The following is a 15,181-nucleotide window of genomic DNA, read 5'->3' on the forward strand; positions in this document are numbered from 1 at the left end:
CAGCAATGATCGCCGCAGCTTCCTTGTTTGTTTGCAGCTTGATAAAAGCGCGGGTGTAGTCTCCCTTGACTCGGAAATATTCTCCAGTCCTGCGATGGCGAATGGGTTCCGATATTTGCTTCCACTCTAATTGCATCACAATGTGCGTACCTGGGGGGGGGGGGGGGGGGGGGTTGTTCAAGTCAGATTGACAGACGTCCGCTTCCATCGAAGCCGCAATAAATTTGTGGGTCACATGCGTGGCGCGCGCGTAGACGACCCCCCCCCCAAAAGGAAAACTCAAGAATAATGTTGCCGGACGATCCACACTTCCACCTCCACACATCTCGCAGGGGCTGATCAAGCGGCATCAACCATCCAGAGAGCTCATTCTATGTCTGCAGGCACCGACTCGAATATCACCGCTAAGTAAGCAATGTTGCCAAATTTTCTGGCGGAGGAAGTACATGAGCCAAAGGTCCCATCATCCTGGCGGTATGGGTTTGTTGTCTCCAAGGGCTTGTTGAGACAACCTGGCTGAAAACACTGCGCTGTAGATGAGATCGACCAGCAGAAATTTGTTCAAACATGTGCCCCTCAACTACATCCGGCGTAATATCACACTCTCAGACAAGAAGATCTGAGTGTTTCCAGATGGATATCCTGGTCATCGATTCTCGGTTTTCGGCTCGGAGCCCCATTCCCAACTCAATTGGACGAAAATGGACACTTCCACCCGGCAGGGTGAACCTGGAATGCGCGATGAGATCGGAATCTGCTTTTTGCCGGCTCCACATGCGCCCACCACGCTATATTAGATCTAGACGCCGTTGCATCTTGATGGAGTTGATTGGAGAAGAAAGCTACAGATCTCTGTGCATGTCGACAAGATGCGCTCCTCTTTCTCACTGTGCCTACTAGGCTTCACCGCATCGATAGTGGCAGCCACACAATCAGTCACTGCACAGCAAGATGGGACTGCCCTCGGCGAGACCGTTCATCACGCTCGACCAGAAGCCAGTACGCCGGTGACAAACCTGCAAGGCGCTTACCCAGCAGTCGTCATTAAAGGGACACCAGCTGTCACAATCGCCGATCACGCAAAAAGAAAAGGCGGCGACACCGAACGTTATATGATGGTTCCAGATGACTCGAAACTCAGAGTGCAGGCCGACGTTGAGAAGATGACAATGAAAAATGTTCACGCAATCAACAAAAGAGCCTCCGGAAGCGAAGCATCAGGACATGCTGGCCCAGGAAATATTGGCACCGATAATGTTGGTGCTGGAAATACTGGTGTTGATAACATTGGAATTGATAATACTGGCGCCAGCAACACGGGCACCAACAACGATGGGTCTAGTAATACTGGAACCAGTAACACCGGCACCAGCAACAGCGGTACTAGTAACAACGGCTCTAGCAACACTGGCACCAGCAACACCGGCACCAGCAATTCTGGGACAAGCAACACCGGCACCAGCAACAGCGGCACCAGCAACACTGGCACCAGTAACACCGGCACCAGCAACAGCGGTACTAGTAACAACGGCTCTAGCAACACTGGCGCCAGCAATTCTGGCACCAGCAACACCGGCACCAGTAACACTGGCACTAGCAACAGCGGTACTAGTAACGACGGCTCTAGCAACACTGGCACCAGCAACAGCGGCACCAGCAACACCGGCACCAGTAACACTGGCACCAGTAACAGCGGCACCAGCAACACCGGCACCAGCAACAGCGGTACTAGTAACAACGGCTCTAGCAACACTGGCACCAGCAACACCGGCACCAGCAATTCTGGGACAAGCAACACCGGCACCAGCAACAGCGGCACCAGCAACACCGGCACCAGTAACAGCGGCACCAGCAACACCGGCACCAGCAACAGCGGTACTAGTAACGACGGCTCTAGCAACACTGGCACCAGCAACACCGGCACCAGTAACACCGGCACCAGCAATTCTGGGACAAGCAACACCGGCACCAGCAATTCTGGGACAAGCAATAGCGGCACCAGCAACACCGGCACCAGTAACAATGGAGCCGGCAATACTGGTGCAGGGAACAACGGCAGCGATAATAGCGGCTCTGGTAACTCTGGTGCTAGCAACACTGGATCCAACAACACCGGCTCCAGCAACTCAGGGTCTGGCAACTCAGGAACTACCAACACCGGCTCTGATAATACCGGCTCTGCAAACACTGGATCTGGCAACTCAGGAACTGCCAACACCGGTTCTGCCAATTCAGGCTCTGCCAACACCGGCTCATCCAACACCGGCTCATCTAACACCGGCTCATCCAACACCGGCTCATCTAACACCGGCTCATCCAACACCGGCTCTGATAATACCGGCTCTTCCAACACCGGCTCTGATAATACCGGCTCTGCCAACACCGGCTCTGCAAACACCGGCTCTTCCAATTCAGGGTCTGCCAACACCGGCTCTGCTAATTCAGGGTCTGCCAACACCGGCTCCGCCAATACAGGGTCTGGTAATACCGGCTCTTCCAACACCGGCTCTGCGAACACCGGCTCTGCGAACACCGGCTCTGCGAACACCGGCTCTGATAATACCGGCTCTGCAAACACTGGATCTGGTAACTCAGGAACTACCAACACCGGCTCTGCCAACACCGGCTCTGATAATACCGGCTCTTCCAACACCGGCTCTTCTAACGCCGGTTCTGCCAACACCGGCTCTGCCAACACCGGCTCTGATAATACCGGCTCTGCAAACACTGGATCTGGCAACACCGGCTCTTCCAATTCAGGGTCTGCCAACACAGGCTCTGCCAACACCGGCTCTGATAATACCGGCTCTTCCAACACCGGCTCTTCTAACGCCGGTTCTGCCAACACCGGCTCTGCCAACACCGGCTCTGATAATACCGGCTCTGCAAACACTGGATCTGGTAACTCAGGAACTGCCAACACCGGCTCTTCCAACACCGGCTCTTCCAACACCGGCTCTGATAATACCGGCTCTGCAAACACTGGATCTGGCAACACCGGCTCTTCCAATTCAGGGTCTGCCAACACCGGCTCTTCCAACACCGGCTCTGATAATACCGGCTCTACAAACACTGGATCTGGCAACTCAGGAACTGCCAACACCGGCTCTTCCAATTCAGGGTCTGCCAACACCGGCTCTGCCAACATCGGCTCTGATAATACCGGCTCTGCAAACACTGGATCTGGTAACTCAGGAACTGCCAACACCGGCTCTTCCAATTCAGGGTCTGCCAACACCGGCTCTTCCAACACCGGCTCTGATAATACCGGCTCTGCAAACACTGGATCTGGCAACACCGGCTCTTCCAATTCAGGGTCTGCCAACACAGGCTCTGCCAACACCGGCTCTGATAATACCGGCTCTTCCAACACCGGCTCTTCTAACGCCGGTTCTGCCAACACCGGCTCTGCCAACACCGGCTCTGATAATACCGGCTCTGCAAACACTGGATCTGGTAACTCAGGAACTGCCAACACCGGCTCTTCCAACACCGGCTCTTCCAACACCGGCTCTTCCAACACCGGCTCTTCCAACACCGGCTCTTCCAACACCGGCTCTGCAAACACTGGATCTGGCAACACCGGCTCTTCCAATTCAGGGTCTGCCAACACCGGCTCATCTAACACCGGCTCTTCCAACACCGGCTCTGATAATACCGGCTCTTCCAACACTGGATCTGGCAACTCAGGAACTGCCAACACCGGCTCTTCCAATTCAGGGTCTGCCAACACCGGCTCTGCCAACATCGGCTCTGATAATACCGGTTCCGCAAACATTGGATCTAGTAACTCAGGAACTGCCAACACCGGCTCTTCCAACACCGGCTCTGATAATACCGGCTCTTCCAACACTGGATCTGGCAACTCAGGAACTGCCAACACCGGCTCTGATAATACCGGCTCTTCCAACACTGGATCTGGCAACTCAGGAACTGCCAACACCGGCTCTTCCAACACCGGCTCTGATAATACCGGCTCTTCCAACACTGGATCTGGCAACTCAGGAACTGCCAACACCGGCTCTTCCAATTCAGGGTCTGCCAACACCGGCTCTGCAAACACCGGCTCTTCCAACACCGGCTCTTCCAACACCGGCTCTGATAATACCGGCTCTGCAAACACTGGATCTGGCAACACCGGCTCTTCCAATTCAGGGTCTGCCAACACCGGCTCTGCCAACATCGGCTCTGATAATACCGGCTCTTCCAACACTGGATCTGGCAATTCAGGGACTGCTAACACCGGCTCTGGCAATGCCGGCTCTGATAATATCGGTACTGCTAATTCAGGAACTGATAACATCGGCTCTAGTAATACTGGATCTGGCAACACTGGGTCCGGCAATTCAGGGTCTGCTAATACCGGTACCGGTAACACTGGATCTGATAATTCGGGCACTGGAAACACTGGCACTGGAAATGTGGGCACCAACAATGTCGGTGAAGGGAATGTCGGTTCTGGAAACATTGGCGTTGGCAATATTGGCAGCGGCAACACAGGTTCTGGGAATACAGGTACTGGGCTCACAGGCTCCGGAAAGACGGGAACAGAAAGTTCAAGTTCAGGAAGCTCTGGATCGAATGTCTCCACGACTGGAAGCTCGAGCGGTAACAGTCCAAACGCCTCAAACACTGGTAACGCGAACGGTACCAATGATCCTAGTGGTCAGGATGATGATAGCGCAGAAAACCCCGATGGGAGTGACACGTTACTGGCGTCAAGTGCAGGAAACGGCCCGAATTCACAAGCGTCCTCAGACCCCTTATCCGACGCCAGCGCGCTGATTCTGTCCGCCACTGCAATGACCACGATACCTGGAAGCCTAACTACCACCATCGTCAACCCGACGGTGACTATCGAGATTTCTCCGGACGCTGTTACAATTGTGTCCACACGAAGATCTGTCATTGGTACTACATCCACAGTCACTGGAACCCCTGCAACTTCTCTCAAAGTGTTCGACATTGCGGAGAAGACCACCGCGGAAACAGCAATAACTATCGTTCACGTCACCGCCACTCGAGCAGCGGTTGAAGCAACCGCCACATTGACCAAAACCATTGCGATCACGAACGTTCAGGCTCCCATTTTGGCTGCGTCGCCGACTGGCCCGGCAGTGACCACGGTGGTGGGGAATGCAACTTTCACCCACGTACTAGCGCCGACAACCGTGACTGTAAATATTACAGTAGCACGAACTCAATGGTCTACCGCAACTATGAGTTGCACGCCGAAGCAGCATAAGCGTGGAGTGCACCAGCCTCGGTCTTTCATAACTCGACGATCTGCCAACACTCGCTCTACCATTACCAAATACGTGGCAACTTCAACGGTTAGTGTGCCAAATGCGGTTCAGACTATCACTAGTCCGATTACCAAGACGCAGACTCTCGAGGCAAAAACCATCACCGTCTTTGTAACCTCGACGATGACAAATGTCGTCATTACGACCGTGCCTAATGGTACCATCACGTTCACTAGCACAAGAACTGCTAGTGAACAGGGTAGCAAATCAGGTCCCGTCCCTCTGGAAGTCGCTACAAAGACAATCGAGGTCACTGCAGCACCGACGACATTCACTACCACCGTCACCAAGACTATCTCTACAGGCTCACAACCCACGTCATATATGTCGACAGTACAGATGGTGACGTCGACACGGACTCCCTCAGTCACAGTCACCTCACAAGAGACCATTGTATCTACTCGATCTGTTACAGTGATATCAACCGGTGTCGTAACGCAGGTGGCAGCCAACGCCCCCATCTGCACTTTTTGAAACAGACTGCGAATAACTGCATTCATTGTTTCAATTGAAGTCATGGCCGGCTCATTGTATCCGTCTTTATCGGACCAGATGTCTCATCTGAGCTCTTTTTATTCTTCTTCTATGACCCTCATGTTTCTCGTGGCATCAGCGTCTGGCGCATCGGGAAGCCCTTTTCTTGCATTTCATTTCATTTCTTGGACATTGACTGTCTTCATTCGGAGGTTGCACTGGATGGATTTAATATAACTTGATCGATGTATCGTGTTTCCGCTCCTTCCCAACCCTCTATTCCGATTATCAACCTCAACGATGTTCCGGCGTCTTGCGTTGCCCAAATTTTTCTTTTAAGCTGCTGCGGTTTTACAAACTTAGGCTTTAATCTACCACTGACTGGGACGGGGATGTGCCCAGAGGATATTAATACAAGGTTTATTATGTTCACCATTGGGTCCCAGAGTCTCGAACTCATTGCTAAAGACGATTGCAAATGTCAAGTGTGCCGTAATGAAGAGACCCAGTATTTATCTCGACGACTATGACGTCAATCTCCTCGGTATTGTGCACGATAACGACAGCATCGTGTAGTGAATGTGCCAGGTAGGCTTTTTTAGAAGGTACCTCCTGCCTATGGACCTACCGGCATGATTAAGCAAGTCTACCTGACCCAAGGTGACGAGACTAAGTACATACCGAGAGATCAGTGAGAAAGAGGAGCGAAAGGTAGGTAAAAAGGAAAAAGGCATGGGCAAGATGGCAGAAAAGAATCAAGAGAAAATTGATAAGAATTTCTCGAAACTGCTATGAATCTCGAAGATATCTAATTGAATTTTTTGACCCAAATAGCTGAAGAAGTAAGATGATAGAGCTGCAGATTTAAAACTCACTGCGCCTTGGAACTCAATCTGTCGGAAGTCGCTGGCGTCATCAGCCCTGCATGGGCCACTGATCGCGTAAAAATAGATGGTCGACTCGAATGAGGTAACAAGTAGCGCAAAGCATTCATTAAAGCATGAATCAGGTAGCCCACCCCCCTTCCCGGTCCAATTAGTTGGTTGTTTGATCCCAAAGACTGCGCACTGTTACACCATCTGCCCATTTCCCGTTCGTGTCATCCTTCTGTACAGTAAACTGGACTGTCTTTTTCTCTCCAGGAATGAGCGTGAACACATTGTCATCAAAATACCCAACCACGCCAGCGGGATAGTCAAGCCATGTGTAGAGCGCAACGCCACCTTTCGCTTCGAGAGTGAAGGTTAAATCGTCCGATCCGCGGGCGAGTTCAATCTTTGGATCCACGAGGCTAATCTCGTTTGGCCAGACGACGGTCGCTTTCTCACGATGAGTGAATGTGGTTTTGTTCTGGGAGTTGGGCATGTATCCATCTGCGGTCATGGAGAGGATGAGTACTGCATTCCGGTTATCGGGAATTGAGAGCTTTGATGTATTGGTTTCATAGATTTTTGTTGTGTTGAGACCACCGACGGAAAATGGTTGGATTTGGGGCGTGCCCGCATTCTCCGCAATGGGATTTCCAGTCATGTCGACCCAGGTGAGATTCACTGTTCCTTTTGCCTCCCCCCACAGATCAGAGGTCACCCAGACAGAAAGTTCTCTCGTGGTGTAGTTCCAGAAAGGCGAGACAATAATCGGCTGGTACACATCGCGAGTAACATAATGAAGGACTTTCCAGCGGCCGTCGTATTCGATTCCTGCCCAAGTGGGAGCTTGCCAGATATCCTCGAGCTGCCAATACAAGGATCCGAGTTGACGCTCGGGAAGACCGCTTCCACGACGGTAAAAGATGATCTCTGACTTGTACATGTCTGCCTGGAAGAGTTGCGTAGCGTGACACCAGGCGCTGAACTGTTTGAGCGAATCATTCTTGTGAGGGACGGGATAGTATCGCTCGACAGCAATGGTCATTTCGCCCATGCCTTTCAGTGGGTTCGTGAAGTTATCTGTCTGGGGACCTCCGGGAGGATAATGATGATTTCGGAGAACGATGGTGCTGCTGTTGAAATGGAGATCTTCGGGACTCACGGCTTGTTGCCAGGTCTGCAAGCTCGGCATACTATGGTATCCAAATTCGTTGGCAAATCTACCCACGGGATAGCTGCCGAAGTCGAAGGCAACACTGCTGTCGTAGTTGTAGTGGTCTGTGTCGGAATAATAGTGACCACTCGTCACGTTGTCGTAGCGCTCGGCCATCGGGACCGGGGCCGACAAATTCACGTAAAGATAGCCATTGCCCGTGCTGCTGGGCATATAGGAGATTGACCGCGAGTTTTCGTAGACCAGTGGCAGAATCGTGCTGATGAACAATTTCTCATACTGGCCGACATAGTAGGAGTAGTTCTGTGGCGATGCTGCTTTCACAAGCGGCAACTCAAGGCTTTCCAACTCGTTGCCCCCAGCCCACAGAGCCAGTGAAGGGTGATGGTTCATTCGTCTCACATTGTATTTGACTTCAGCGGCGACATTCTCGAGAAATGCCTTGTCCGTAGGATACAAAGCATCCCCGAACTCGAACTCGCTCCACAGAAGCACACCCGCTTGGTCGGCAATGTCGTAGATGAAGTCGGGCAAGTACGCACCGGAGGCCCATACGCTTGAAGACAAATCTGTCAGCTATGCGAATCTCAGGGACTGCGGGCTGAGGCCCCCGTTCGGCAGAAGCAATTAGATCTTGACTCACCGCAACATGTTTTGATTCCCGGCGACCACCGCATTGAAAAGTTGCTGCATTCGTTCCTCGGTCACCCGAGGCCAGAACGCATCTGGAGGAATAAAGTTGGAGCCCTTGGCGTAGAACTCTCTGCCATTGACTTCAAAGTGCCAATTTGCACCTGGAGCAATACCTTGTGCAAGCTGTTCGTCGGTAATGTTGAGCTGATTTAGGAATATGGTTCTAAAACCCGTTCGTTTTTCAACTTGAGCCAAAGCACGTTGGTCCTTTGCTTGCACAGTGATCGTAGCATTGTATAGGTCTTGCTGGCCAAGGCCTAGGGGCCACCATAATTTTGGCGCATCGGGGTTGACTGTGCAACTTCCTGTGATTGTTCGACCCGATATGGAAATATTATTTAGAGGAGCCGAATGCATGACTTTGCCAGTATGTGACTCTATCAGTTCGATGTGCATTGAAGCATCTTTGGGCAGGTCTCCAATGAAGTCGATGCTGGCATTTACCACCCACGGTTGGCTCTGATCCGGAGGCAGGTAGTTGATCTGTCCTTGGCGATATATGTCGAGGTTTGTGTTCAGAACAAAAATGCCATCATTTCGAGCGAATTGAACCATAGAAGCATCTTTCCAAGGACCAGCAGGAGCAAAGGCGGGGCCCCAGTCCCATCCAAAGTCAGACTGCTCCTTGCGGATGAACCACCGGTTAGGAAACTCATAGACCAACTGTGGGCCATTTGGCCACACTGCAAACGAGGAAACCAGGAGACACATTAGCGAAATTACCATGAGTCTTCATATTCAGCTCCGTCTACTCACCTTCTGACTCCGGATTATTAGCAATTGCATCGGCAATTTTGGGGGCACTGCCAAAGTTCAATGCGAGCGTTGCGAGATCTTTACAATCTCGGAGAGCCTGGCTGACGTTGAATGTGTACTGGCGGAATTGGTTGTCCGTGGTGCCCACGACCTGGCCACACACCTCAATCGTAGTAAATGTGTCTAGACCGTTGAATACAAGCCATGAAGAGGTGGCATTTTTGAGTCTGGAGAATGCGATGAGTCCATGTGAATTAGGGTTCCGTCATCAACGGCTTACAAGTTCTGTAAAGGGTGACTGGTGTATGTCCAGTTGTTGTTGCACACCCAGCGTTGGTTGAAGTCGTTTAGCCCATAATATCTAATGGATCGCACCTGGTATGAGTGACAATTCTCGAACAATGCTACCACAGTGAGAAGTCACCTACGGGTCCCCTGCTCTTGGTCAGCACGACTATCTTGGATCTCCATCACGAAAAGAGAAAATAAAGTGACTCACCGATGACTTTGGCCGCCAATAAGTCCAGATGGACGTGTGACGGCAGCTTTCCTGGTACCGAGATATTGAGGGCCTCACTGCTGACGGTCCAACCATCGCCGGCCAGATCAACAACGTGTTGCGCTCGACCTAGTCCGATTGTCGCCGGCAATAACGCCCGCCAGAAATTCGAGCCCCAATGCATTTTTGGCAGGTCTGCAGCGATTCAAGAATCAGATGAGCGTGGGAGTCTTCAGCACTCATCCAGACAACCCGGGGAGCTTTGAACGATGTCTTAAGTCTGAATTTTCGGTGGAGAGCAACGGACTGAGGTTCGATCGACGTCAGCACACATTCAGCAGATGAAGAGATGATCGTCGCCTTCCTGAAGGGAGACGGGCATACCGTGCTTGGACTTCCAGAAACGGATTCGTAGCTGTCATTGATGACTTGCTTCATTTATGATCAAGGGACATCTCCTCTTCCATCCTTGACTAACACATACTCGGAAGTCCGCTCAGAAGATTTCTTCTTCGGGGAATTGCACCTCTGAGGCAATGGTGGAGAAGGCAGCTTGTGCGGGGAAGAAAGGTACAGTCGTATTGTTGTGATGCAATCGCACTTGATGCCTGGATACTGGGAGGAGTGCCATCGCGGCATACAACGTCGAGGATTGAGTCGTGCAGATCCGTACGGCAGCAAGTCTCATTCGTGCGTGCATCGATTGAATGATGATTCCAGTAAGGCATAAATTGCGGGGAGGGTTGCACAGGAGCAGCGATTTGCATTCTTTGGAGTGGAGAACCTGGAAGATATGCCCAATTGCGACGGGAAGGCTTCTGACACTCGGAAGTTGATCATAAACAACACTTTGTGGGACTTGCCAAGGCGGCGAGGGGGGTCAATTTGGCGAGGGCCATCTGATACTCACGGGACTGTTACCTAATACCTGATATTTATACTTGATATTTATGACCTCCTGACGCATGGCAGGTGAGATAGCAGTGGTACATAGAGACATTTGCGAACTGGATTTGAGAGGTGAAAGCAGCTACTGATCTATGAAGTCTGAAGTCCATCAAAGTCCAGGTAAGACTGCCGTACGGTGCTCGCTAAGTAGTACGTGGGAAACCGGATCATAAAGGTACAAAGCGAACCATCTCAGTAGTAATAGCTAAGAAGGTTGAGCTAGAATCCTCCGGACTAACTGAACCCACCGCTCAATGGGTAGAGAGACAATGCATGCGGCCGCGGTCTAGTAGTTCTAATCTAATGCGGGCATCATCCATCCACTTCCACGATGAGACGATATTCCCCTTCGTCGTTCGGTCGGATGATCTTCGTCTCGTCTCGACCGTTCCCTTGGTCTCTCATGCACTCAAGTTCTTCACCATCTTCTGAATGTCAATTGAAGTAAAGCCAAGCTTTTTGGTGAGATATCCCTCGGCGCCACTGCCGTAGGTGGACTCCAAGTGCTTCAAGAAGGCGGCCATGGCGGGTGCCCGCACACCGCTCAGCTCCAACATGCCGATCGCCTCGGGACTAAGATGATCGGTGCCCTCGTCCAGATCCAGCGCCTGGGCCAGATTTTCACGCACACATTCCAGTCCCGCCCGAGTCAGAATATAGTCCTCGATGATCTCCTGATGGGGCCGGCCCATCAAGGAGAGGATGAGTGCTGCCAGCACACCCGTCCGATCTTTGCCGGCTGTGAAAGAAACACAGTCAGTAAGGAAAGTCTCACTGCGCTGATCAAACGCAGAACCGACCGGCCCAGAGGGGGCTGTAAACTAGCCCACGCAAAAATTCGTCACGAGGCCAAACAAGGGCGTTAAGAGGAACGTACCGGAACAGTGGAAGACAAATGGATCATGCGGCTGATCTCTGATATGCAGAAAGACATGTCCGAACGCTGGAGCCGAGGCTTCTAGAATGCCCGAGTACATTTGGACGAACCCGCGCACACCATGATCATTTCCAGCGAAATCACGTAGGCTCAACGACGCCGGTTTGCCACCATATGGCTCCCAGACGGTCTCGATCTCATCGATTCGAGGAGCCGGGGCCTTGACTCGCTCACTCTCATTGCGCAGATCAAAGATGGTCGTCACGCCCAACTCGTCCGCGAGCATGCGTTTGCCATCGTCGGTGATATCGGAAAGATTGGCAGACCGATAGACGTAGCCGGGGCGGAGGTTGTTCTCGTAGCTCAGATCTCGGAAATTCGAGACGCCGCCGAGAGGGATGAAAGGGGGAGGGAGATGATCTTCGAGACTGTCGACTCGGGGATGGGTTGGGTGAGATCCTTGTTCAACGCATCGTGAAGGGTTTCGGAGTCTATCATGGCCGCGTGATGAAAAGAGAGACGGACGACGAGAGTGGAGAAAGATCTTGTCTGCACGGCAAGCGTTGTCCAGTGATAGAAGGGTTGAAAGTAGAAGGGAAACCAAATGAGATCAATTACAGTAAACTTGGCAAAATTGCCTTCTTGAGGGCGATGGAGTGCTTATGAGTCCAGCTTGTGCTGTGAGTTCATTCCCGCAGTCTAGAAAAGAGCGAGACGGCGATCTCCCGGCCATCTTTTCTCTCTCCCTCTCTCTGTCTCTCTGTCTCTCTCTCTCTCTCTCTCTCTCTCTCTCTCTCTCGCGGGGTCGCGCGTTCGTCCGAGTCGGACGTCTTGGCATTGCTCTATGTCATCGTATCCATCCGGGTGTGATGGTGTGGTAGGCCATGCGCACCAAGAGGTGGATTCGGTCGAGGACGAGCCAGTCAGCCAGCCCTCTGACCGTTGAGACGTGGGTCAGTGAACGAAGTGGAGCGGTGTAAGAGGTGGATGGATGACTGAGTGGGAGAGCCGAGACAGAAAGCAGGAAGAACAGTGGAAAAAGTGTCGCAGAGGAAGAAGAGATCCACGTGTGGCCCCCGTCATGGAACGATGAGACCCACGGGCCGTCGAGCCAGGCACGTCAGCGAGCGATGTCATCGTCTGGCCGTGTGTTGTGTAGAACGAGAATGGCATCAAGCCTCGGCCAAAGTGGGTCTTGGGCCTCTAGCCTGCCTTCTCAAGCACTCACACAGCACTCGTGAGGTGAACGGTCGAGGCCGACCGCACGAGTGGACGGGAAGAGAACCGTCGCAGAGGTGATGGACTACTGTTTGATGATTGATCTTCAACCTTGACGTGCGAGAATCGCTGGATGATACCACCCGGCCATGCTATTAATTGTGTCTGGGTGCGATGGGGAAAAGGATACTTCTCCGCAGTTCGACCCCATGGCTGCGTCCAGAATCCAGATAAACCTGCTAACTACCTATTCTCGGTTCCAGAACAATGTCTTTCTTAGTGAGGTCACCGAGTTTCCCTCACCGGCCCTCCAGCAATGAGTGAACATCTTGGCGAAAAGAAACAGGTGCATATCTCGATGCAAGTCAAGGTAGCCCAGTTGCCGCTCTTCGTTGGCAAGTAAAGTAGTGGGCTTCAGTCGCGAATTTGATACCTTGCGCGGAGAGGATAAGAGCATCTGTATCAGGCAAGGGGGAAAGAAGAAGAGTACCGACGCTGTATATTGTTGGTGGCGACATGGAGATGATTCTAGGGACGACCCCAATGACCCGACCGTATTCAGCTTTTTTTGCCCCCAGGGCTTACTGCTTACTGCTTACCATTTATTGTCGAAGACCTCCCCATTGACATAGTTCACCATCTCCCTCACGGGCGGCAATCGGTCTCGACCAGCCTCAAATAGCACGCCCATGCGTTGAACCTTTCGATGATTCTGCCCCGGTGCCACTTTCCCCAGGATGTACTCCTGACGAGTTTCCACCGCACCAGGATCGATCGGCCCACGATGGCTTCCATGCCCTGCCAGGCAAAGGTGATAGCCTCCTTTGCATCCTCGGGAACTCCAGCAGAATCAAGCATGAAGATTTGTGTATGGGGGAAGTGTTGCTGGATATAAGATGAAATATTGGGGTTGTGTGCCCCTCCGCACATGAAGATCTCATCGAGAGGGACGTCCTTCGGGGCATAGCGTCGATAATGATCTACGATCGCTTGAGCGGTGATCCGCGTCACCGTAGCCACGACGTCGTCCGGGGTCCGTCCTTTGGCTTCAGCCTTTTGAATAAGTTCATGGGCAAGAGTATCTCGGAACACCTCGCGGCCAGTGGTCTTGGGTGGCTCCAGTGCGAAGTAAGGGTGACGTAGAAAGTCATCGACCAGGTCTTGATCGACTGTGCCGCGAGCACCCATCACACCGTCTTGGTCATATTCCTGAGCTCCATCCGTGTAGTGCCGGACCACCGCGTCAATAAACACATTGCCAGGACCCGTGTCAAAGTCGTAGCATTCACGGGCGCCGCCATGGGTATCTGGTGGAATGAAGCAGACATTGGCAATGCCTCCGATGTTTTGACACGCTCGCAATTTGGTGGGATTGTGCAGCAAGAGCCCATCGAAAAATGCAATGAGAGGCGCCCCCTGTCGTCCAGCGGCTTGGTCGCTGACACGAAAATCGGTCACCGAAGTGATGCCTGTTCGTGCCGCAAGAAAACAGCCTTCAGCCATAGTCAAGGCGCTGAGTCTCGCCTGGCCCTGGCATGGACAGTAGCCAGATCGTTTGGCCGTGCGACCCAATGACATCGATAGTATCGAGGTCAACTCTCAAGTCTCTGCAGAACTGATGGACTGCAGAAGCAAAGGTTTCACCCAAAAGTACGTTGACCTCGGACAATTCTGATGGAGATGTCTTGTTGTGTAGAATCATGCTCATGGCTCGCTTCTTGATAGCTGGCTCAAGGGGAATCTCGCCGTACTACATTTTGCGTTGTTCAGTTTTGGGTTCATGGGCGCGGGAAATTGTGCGAGACCGGACAGACCCAGCATACCTTGAGCAATTCAAAATGCATCGCAGACTCTGGGGTTTCTTGACGAAATCGGCACAGTGCACAATCGATGCCGTCCTGATATTTTGTTGAGATGGTCAGTGTAACTGTACTCTGTGCAGGTGAATAGGGCGGCTCCGGGTCTCACACACCATAGAGGTTCCACTGTTTAATCCAAGCACCGTCAAGTCCAGCGGTTGCTGTTGCTGAGCAAGACCATTAGAAGTTGTTGAATACATGGACGATGATAAGCTCGGATGGGTGTTTGAACAACCTATAGTGACAGAACTGTGATCTTGCAGAGTTCAAGCAGCCAGGAGACTGGAATAAGGAATGCACGTCGCAGGGTATCCGAGAGCAATTGCACCAGACCAGACCAACCACATGTTCGTTCTTCCTCCCTCTGCTCACTGCCGGAGATGTAACTCCGCGCTTAATCACGTAGGACATGATGGTACGGACTGCAGGATCGAGATTCGACAGGGTCTGAAGAAGAAGTTAACCCTGGCCAGGGGACTTGTAGTTGCCGGGTCCGATAGTATTGACC

General features: G+C 52.2%; 5 protein-coding genes across 5 annotated transcripts; 1 reads left to right on the plus strand and 4 right to left on the minus strand.

Annotated features, from left to right (window-relative positions):
• Positions 1 to 869: 869 nt before the first annotated feature.
• On the plus strand, positions 870 to 5,780 carry N7539_001004 (beta strand repeat-containing protein; the record flags this gene model as incomplete). Its single annotated transcript, XM_056930608.1, has 1 exon — positions 870 to 5,780. One exon carries the CDS (start codon positions 870 to 872, stop codon positions 5,778 to 5,780), a length of 4,911 nt encoding a protein of 1,636 aa, XP_056794901.1.
• A 1,035-nt stretch (positions 5,781 to 6,815) lies between these two features.
• On the minus strand, positions 6,816 to 9,955 carry N7539_001005 (uncharacterized protein; the record flags this gene model as incomplete). The annotated part of the gene is made up of 6 exons (XM_056930609.1): positions 6,816 to 8,379; positions 8,467 to 9,199; positions 9,273 to 9,499; positions 9,553 to 9,633; positions 9,701 to 9,707; positions 9,772 to 9,955. The coding sequence occupies 6 exons, from the start codon at positions 9,953 to 9,955 to the stop codon at positions 6,816 to 6,818; spliced, it is 2,796 nt and encodes a 931-aa protein (XP_056794902.1).
• A 1,165-nt stretch (positions 9,956 to 11,120) lies between these two features.
• Positions 11,121 to 12,733, minus strand: N7539_001006 (tyrosine-protein phosphatase; the record flags this gene model as incomplete). The annotated part of the gene is made up of 3 exons (XM_056930610.1): positions 11,121 to 11,533; positions 11,597 to 12,145; positions 12,697 to 12,733. 3 exons carry the CDS (start codon positions 12,731 to 12,733, stop codon positions 11,121 to 11,123), a joined length of 999 nt encoding a protein of 332 aa, XP_056794903.1.
• A 726-nt stretch (positions 12,734 to 13,459) lies between these two features.
• N7539_001007 (uncharacterized protein) lies at positions 13,460 to 14,392 on the minus strand (the record flags this gene model as incomplete). The annotated part of the gene is made up of 1 exon (XM_056930611.1): positions 13,460 to 14,392. One exon carries the CDS (start codon positions 14,390 to 14,392, stop codon positions 13,460 to 13,462), a length of 933 nt encoding a protein of 310 aa, XP_056794904.1.
• Positions 14,393 to 14,413: 21 nt separating this feature from the next.
• N7539_001008 (uncharacterized protein) lies at positions 14,414 to 14,873 on the minus strand (the record flags this gene model as incomplete). Its single annotated transcript, XM_056930612.1, has 4 exons — positions 14,414 to 14,437; positions 14,469 to 14,564; positions 14,638 to 14,712; positions 14,787 to 14,873. 4 exons carry the CDS (start codon positions 14,871 to 14,873, stop codon positions 14,414 to 14,416), a joined length of 282 nt encoding a protein of 93 aa, XP_056794905.1.
• Between the last annotated feature and the right edge of the window lie 308 nt (positions 14,874 to 15,181).

Source organism: Penicillium diatomitis (genome assembly GCF_028827545.1).
Source record: "Penicillium diatomitis strain IBT 30728 chromosome Unknown utg000001l_segment0_segment0, whole genome shotgun sequence".
Classification (NCBI taxonomy): Eukaryota; Fungi; Ascomycota; class Eurotiomycetes; order Eurotiales; family Aspergillaceae; genus Penicillium; species Penicillium diatomitis.